The sequence below is a fragment of the Ochotona princeps genome, chromosome 3, assembly GCF_030435755.1.
Source record: "Ochotona princeps isolate mOchPri1 chromosome 3, mOchPri1.hap1, whole genome shotgun sequence".
Taxonomy (NCBI): Eukaryota; Metazoa; Chordata; class Mammalia; order Lagomorpha; family Ochotonidae; genus Ochotona; species Ochotona princeps.
This window is the reverse complement of record NC_080834.1, coordinates 100,403,541-100,410,357: the sequence shown is the minus strand read 5'-3', so window position 1 is coordinate 100,410,357 and position 6,817 is coordinate 100,403,541. Positions and strand designations below refer to the sequence as shown.

Below are 6,817 nucleotides of genomic sequence, written 5' to 3'. Positions count from 1 at the left end.
CACAAATGCTAAAAGGTTTATTGTAGACATTTTTGTTACACAACTGTTATAGATTGATACAAATACACCTCAAATATTAACACACAAGATTTAAAATCACTTAATGGTTCTTTCACAAAAAGGTAACGTCTTTAGGCTTTCACACCTGTTACCAGTCTGTCCTCCTGTGGATCACACCTGCCACCCGGGGTCTCCAGCAGAGCCCACGAGCCTCCCACCAGCCTCAGTGGGCTAGCCCGTGCAGAGGACTTGAGCTGAGGCACTGCACTAGTTGGCTGTAGGCCAGGCCGCGCTCTGCGTCCCATGGAACAGACTCCTTCCCCTCCGCAATGCGCGGAAGCTGAGTTAGGAAGTCACCTCCTGCCTAGTCACCTCCTGCTTCATCCTCCTGACGCCAACATTACGGACTGTGTGAGACCGTGGATCCTGTCCCCATGGCTGTCTCTCGGACTCATGGAGAGCAGATCACTCAGAGGAGGAGTCTCGTTCTTCACCTTCTGCACAGAGCATCTCAGAGGGGCTGGGACAGCATCTGGGGGTGCCCAACTGAGGGCTCTGCTCACTGCATGAGCTGGTCTCACGTGTCTGAGTGCTGTGTCCCTGCTCTGGGCTTGGACAGTCCTTTCTCCAACATATAAGGCACTCACAGGTGTCTCCATCAACACTTGTCTTCTCAGGAAGGACTCCATGAGACGAAGTGCAGGCCACTAACTCCACGGAGAGAACAGTCCCAGCAGACTGTGCCAATGCTGCGCAGCCAGTTACCTGCTGGGCACACACCTCAAGCCAAGCCCTGGGGTGTACAGCTGCTGTTACTGACATGGCAGGAGTGTGCAGAGCATGAGGGCTCGAGGTCACACCTTCCCCTTCCTGGCCGTGACATGCTGTGACAGTGGCTGCGCTAACGCTCTCAGAAGAGACTGCTGCTCAGGCTGCGGCCACCCAGGCGCCCTGGGCTCCACATGGCGCTGCCTCCTCCCGAGCTGACACACTGGCATGGAGGGCTGTAGCCCCTCTCTGTTCAGGGTAACCGTGGGGCTGCCTGGGACCCCAGCTTACAGAAAGGGTCCATTTCTAGCCTGTAACCTCCAGTCCTCGGCAGGGCAGGCCCCTGGTGCCGCCTTGAGCACACCTAGAGGAGCAAAAGGCCTGACATAGCTCGGGCCAGCTCTGCGACGCGCACCGGGCACCTCTGCCACACTCAGCAACATGAGCTGACGGAGTGTGTGTGCACAGCTCCACTATGGCATCTGGAACAAACCTCTGTCCTTAAAGGATTTCATCTGGAACCGGGCACTGGTGTCTCGGTGAGCTGGGAGAGGCAGCAGCTTGTTGGCCATGGCATTCAGAGGCTCACAGCAAGTAGCCCTGCTCCCGATTGCAGCCTTCACAGCTGCTTGGCTCTGAAGTAAGCTGCACTCCCGCTTCGCCAGGGCCTCTGCGTCCACTCACTGGTCCTCATGCAGGATCCCCATGTGTTTGTTCGTGAGGAAGTCCAGGAAAGGAATGTTGCAAATGGCCTGGTGAATATTACTCACCGTGACTTCTTTGGGAATCCTGATCCGAAAACAAAACAAGAAGTGTCATCAGTGTGACTCCCAGGTCTCATTAGTCAGTCAGCGCAGGGGCCACGGGTAGGGTTAGGCAAGGCAGGCTCGGAGGAGGACAGGTGCGTATCCGCATCTCGCATGCCTCTGGCCCTGTCTCCAGCTCTCCCTTCCCATTAGTTCCTTTCCAAACTGGTGAGACTTAGCTTCCCTACAGTCACAGTCCAATGTGACTTCCCGGTCAGAGATGCGCCAAGGAGCAGGAAAAGGACTCTGAGGGAAGTGGAAGGCAGACCAGAATAAGGGTTGTTTGTCATTCTTGGCAGATTGAGAGCTGAGCCAAATCCCATGGAAATGAGGGCCCTGCGGCTTCCTGTCTCTTATAGAGGAGGGGACATGGGGTCAGGCCAGGTCAAGTGTATGGTGACTGTCCTCTTGGAGCGCCAAGTCTCTCTGCCTGCACTGTCAGCTCCACAGAGGCGAACTGGTCACAAGAGGCCTGGACTTCGAGCAGGACAAAAGGGAGCATGACCAGAACTCCCTGCTGCCTTCCTTGTCTAAAGACTTCTCTGTGTTACACCCTGCTGAATTCTGATCTAACACCCCTCTGACTTAAGCCTGTTCATGTCCTCGTGTATTTTGTTATCATTTAAAAACTTACAACACTAGTAACATGATGGAATAAAATAATATCAATTTTCTTTGAAAGAAGAGCAGGGTGTGACCTACCTACCCTTCTGCCGGAGGCCAGAGAGGAGTCGGCACCGTGGTGGTGAACTAGGGGGCTACACAGCTAATGAGACCTGCGTTTGAATCTTGGGTCTGCCATAACTGACAGAGAGTACCCTTCAAAGACTACCATCCTGATTTCTAATAAGGGAGTAACAATCAGAATGACAAAATTAGGCAAGACAGGTAATGCTCTGCTTTGCCATTGTTATTGCCGTGGCAGGTAAGAGTTGGTATCTGTTCAATTCTGCAGAAAAGGTCCTGCAGGCTGGCGTCCGGGCACAGCATGTTAAGCCACTGGTTGGGTCACTGGTCTTCCCTTGTCAGGGTGCTGATTCAAGTCCTAAAAGCTCCATTTTCAATCCAGCCTCGATAACATACCTAGGAAGGCAATGGAAGGTAGTTCAAGTGCTTGGAGGCCTGCCCAGACAAAGTATTCACGAAGGAGACCCAGACGGATATACTGGCTCCTGGCTCTGACCTGGCCCAGTCCAGGACATTAAGGTCATTTGGAAAGTGGACAAAAGGATAAACAGCTCTCTGTGTCTTTGTCATTGATTTCCAAATAAATCTTTATAACCAGCCCCAGGTGTCCATGAGGTAAGGAATAGAGGATACAGACCTATGGGCAAAGCTGAGCTTTCACAACCAAGCAGTTCTCTAAAGGTACGACAAACCCTTGGGTCACCAGACTCTTATGAATGTCCCATTCTACCTCCTAGGGATTGATTTTAATGTAAAATGTCTCCATGGGAGATTAAAGTGTGAGGAGGTATGTGCGAGTAGCCACCCAGACCCCGTGGGGACAGTACCTGCTGTGAGATGCCGTCTGGTATCCGACTGCCAACGCCTGCCTCAGAATGTCACTCACCAGCTGCTCTGTGGCCTACAACGGAAGACATCATTATTTCCAGGCATGGCCATTTGACGCCACTCCTCACCCTAAATTTTCTGAATGGTTGTACCTAGTCAGGAAAACTGAAGGTCTGGATTAAGAGACTATAAAAAAAAAAAAAAAAATAGGGCCTGGTGTATGGTCCAGCGGCTAAAGTCCTCACCTTGAATGCGCCCGGGATTCCCTCTGAGCACCAGTTCTAATCCCGGTGGCCCTACTTCCCATCCAGCTCCCTGCTTGTGGCCTGGGAAAGCAGTTGAGGATGGCCCAAAGCCCTGGGGCTCTGCACCCGTGTGGGAGACCCAGAAGAGCTCCCCGTTCCTGGCTTCGGATCAGCGCAGCACCGGTCACTGTGGTCACTTGGGGGAGTGAGTCATCGGATGGAAGATCTTCCTCTCTGTCTCTCCTCTCCGTATATCTGACTTTCCAATAAAAACAAATAAATCTTTAAAAAAAAATAGAGGCTATGATTCTGAGATTTGACTCACTGGATATGTTTTTAAGGAAAACAGGTGAGGGCTACTATGGCATCCCTGATAGGGAAGGGATTGGCTAAGTCCCTGCCAGCCATGTGGGAGACCTGGAGGAAGCTACTGACACCTTGCCTTAGTCTGGCCCGGCCCTGACCACTGTGGACATTTGAGGAGTAAACCAGCAGATACATACATCTCTGTTTCTTCTCTCTCTCTGTATCGCTGCCTTTCAAATAAATAAAATATAAAAAAAGATTTATTTTTTATTGCAAAGTCAGATATACAGAGAGGAGGATAGATAGAGGGGAAGATCCTCCATCCAATGATTCACTCCCCAAGCGACCGCAACGGCCAGAGAGCTGTGATAATCCGAAGCCAGGAGCCTCTTGCGGGTCTCCCACACGGGTGCAGGGTCCCAAGGCTCTAGGCTGTCCTTGACTGCTTTCCCAGACCACAAGCAGGGAGCTGGATGGGAAGTGGAGCTGCCAGGATTAGAACTGGTGCCCATATGGGATCCTGGCATGTTCAAGGCTAGGACTTTAGCTGCTAGGCCACCACACTGGGTTCTCAAATAAAAAAGTCTTAAAAGAAGAAATCAGTAGAGGGAGTGTCCATATGCAGCCCAGCGGTTGCCTGCATCCCACACTGGAGTGCCTGAGTTTGATTCCCGGCTCCAGCCCGACACACACGGGGGACATCTGGACAGAGTTGCTGGCTCCTGGCTCTGGTCCTAGCCTAGATTTGGCTGTTGTGGGCATTTGGGAGTAAACCACAGGGTGGTCCCATTCTTTTCTTTCTCAAATAAAAAGCCATAGAGGAAAGAAAAAAACGTAAAACCTGAGTCAGATAGGAAATTGTAAAAATACATCATCTTGGGCTTGGCAGCGTGGCCTAGTGGCTAAGGTCCTCGCCTTGATCCCATATGGCTGCTGGTTCTAATCCCGGCAGCTCCACTTCCTCTCTATCTCTCCTCCTCTCAGTATATCCGACTTTGTAATAAAAATAAAATAAATCTTAAAAAAAAAATACATCATCTCTGATGCTTTTCTCAGTCCTTGTCCCTTACTTAGCACAGCCCGGGACGCCTCGCCTTCTGTTCTAAAGCCCACGGCAGCAGTTCAAGTCCTCTCTGCTGCTGGGAAGCACCCACCTTCAAGATCATGTCCTCCACCACGGATGCGTACACGTTCTTGTGGAGCTCCACAGGCTGCAGGATGACCCCGATCTGGAAAAGCAGGAGGAAGCTATTTGGTCCCACGTCTGTGGTGGAACAGCCTCTGAGCAAACAGGCTGGCTTTTCCAGCAGCCAGTTAGGTGCCTAGTCAGCAGGAGACCCCACAGACATTCTAGAGCAAGCTCACACGGAAGCAGCACCAAAGAGAACCACCGGAGATGTTCGCTCATCTTCCCTGGCTTTGGATTGTTTCAAATGCTATTAAACTTGGTTCCACTTCCAGATTTCTTTCGAGGGAGAAACTGGCTGGGACTTGCCAGGCATTCTGACAGCAGGCCCAACACTTTGGGATGTCTGAAGTCAGACTCAAAAGCCAGTGAGCAAGAGGTGCGGAGGACGCCCTTGCTGCGTATCCCCTCATTCTCTGAGTGACAGGAGCTTCACTGTGGGCACTCGGGTTCTGAGCAGCTGGCAGGTGGCTCACGTGCTGCTGGGGTTCCTCGAGTTGCATGAACCATTCTCTCCTGTGTAAAGGGTAGTGTGTGCCATGTCGACACTGCAGGCATGCATGGAAAAGTTATGAAGACAGCAGGCAAGACTGGCTGCCACCGAATACCCTGGAAATGCTGCAACATGCCTCAAGAAGGAAAGGGCTTCTCCCAAGGCAGCTCAGAGCAAAGGAGAGGAAGAGTAACAAACTAACATCTAGCTCATGCTGCTTCAAGTTTATGTCCAGCAAGCGACCTTTTCATGGGTAGTTCCTTTCCTCACCCCTGGCCTCTGATGTGGCAGGCGGGAGCCCAAGAGCACACCCCAGGTTGAGCTGCTGTGTGACCCGTTTGCAGGTCTTAGCCCCTACCTTCTGTGCGACATCTGTGATGAACTCAGAGCCTGGAGTGGGTGGCAGGTAGAACTTCATTTCTTCCTGTTTTTCCTCCTGCTCCTTTTTAATGTTTGTCTTTAGTGGCTCTGAGAGAGTAAGGATGTCCACCTCCTCCTCATTGTCCGGCTCGCTCTTCTGAAACTGCTGCAGGTCCTCCAGCTTGCGGCAGAGGTTGTCAGCAGAGGAGAACGATGATGGGCACTCTGAGCAAAGACGATGACGGGCACTCAGGACAGCCAGAGAACCACGGGACTTCAGACCCCCCAAGTCTGAGACCTGAGACAGGACTAGGTACAAGCAGCAAGGGAGCTCCCCTTCCTCACCCCTAGTTCTAAAATTCTTCACATCTAAGCAATGAGAACTAGGACTTCCATTATTTTACAACCTGTGTGACCAATGCGACTGGACTGCCCTCTAAGATCAAATAGCACAGAACTCTGGCTTCCACCACCATCAACAGCCATACACAGCTCCCTCCCGAGTACGGCTGACTTCCTCTTCATCTTCGAATCTGGACTCTTAGAAGTGTACCAGGAGCCAGGACTACCCATCTTGCCATAGCCCCGAGAACAGCGCTGTTGACATTCTTGAGTATCCTGCACAGCAAGTCCCTAGTGAGGGGACTCCCACAGCGCAGGGGGAGCAGCACCCAGCCAGGGCACAGCGAGATGGTGCCAGTGCATTCACCTCCTGGCCTTTTCTGTGCTGCTACCTGAGCTCTGACAGTCAACAGGGAGCCAGCTCCGTGTGTGGAAGGGAGGGTGCTTCACACAGAGGGCTCCTCCTGCCTGCGGGGAGCTTCCAGGAAGCCTCACGCAGCAGCCAGGGCTCCAGCACTGTGCTGCAGGGGTCTAAGACGGATGGGCATGGTTAGGAACACAACCTTTTTTTTTTTTATTCTTAAGGGCAAAACTCAGAATGCTTCCTCTCCCTCAAAACCCCTCACAGGCCTAGCCCCAATCCCTGCCACTACACACTACTGTTTACACCTTGGCACTCAAAGCCTTTTACCTGCAAAACTCAAGCTGTTCCCAGTGCCTAACTAGTGTCCTTCCTAGCTAGGTCTGCAGATAAGACTAACAGGGGAGACGTAGTCCTGTCTTCCCAAGGCTGACC

The 6,817-nt window shown here is 52.0% G+C and overlaps 1 protein-coding gene across 3 annotated transcripts in view; it reads right to left on the bottom strand.

The window, feature by feature from the left end:
• Positions 1–6,817, bottom strand: part of YEATS2 (YEATS domain containing 2) — a 122,883-nt gene continuing 116,066 nt past the window's right edge. For all 3 annotated transcript variants that reach the window (XM_058662152.1, XM_058662151.1, XM_058662153.1), the window contains 4 exons: positions 5,678–5,904; positions 4,795–4,869; positions 3,089–3,162; positions 1–1,557 (listed from right to left, as the gene is read on the bottom strand). In XM_058662152.1, coding sequence (XP_058518135.1) covers positions 1,449–1,557; positions 3,089–3,162; positions 4,795–4,869; positions 5,678–5,904 — 485 coding nt within the window. In that variant the 3' untranslated portion in view covers positions 1–1,448. The remainder of the gene's footprint in view (positions 1,558–3,088; positions 3,163–4,794; positions 4,870–5,677; positions 5,905–6,817) is intronic.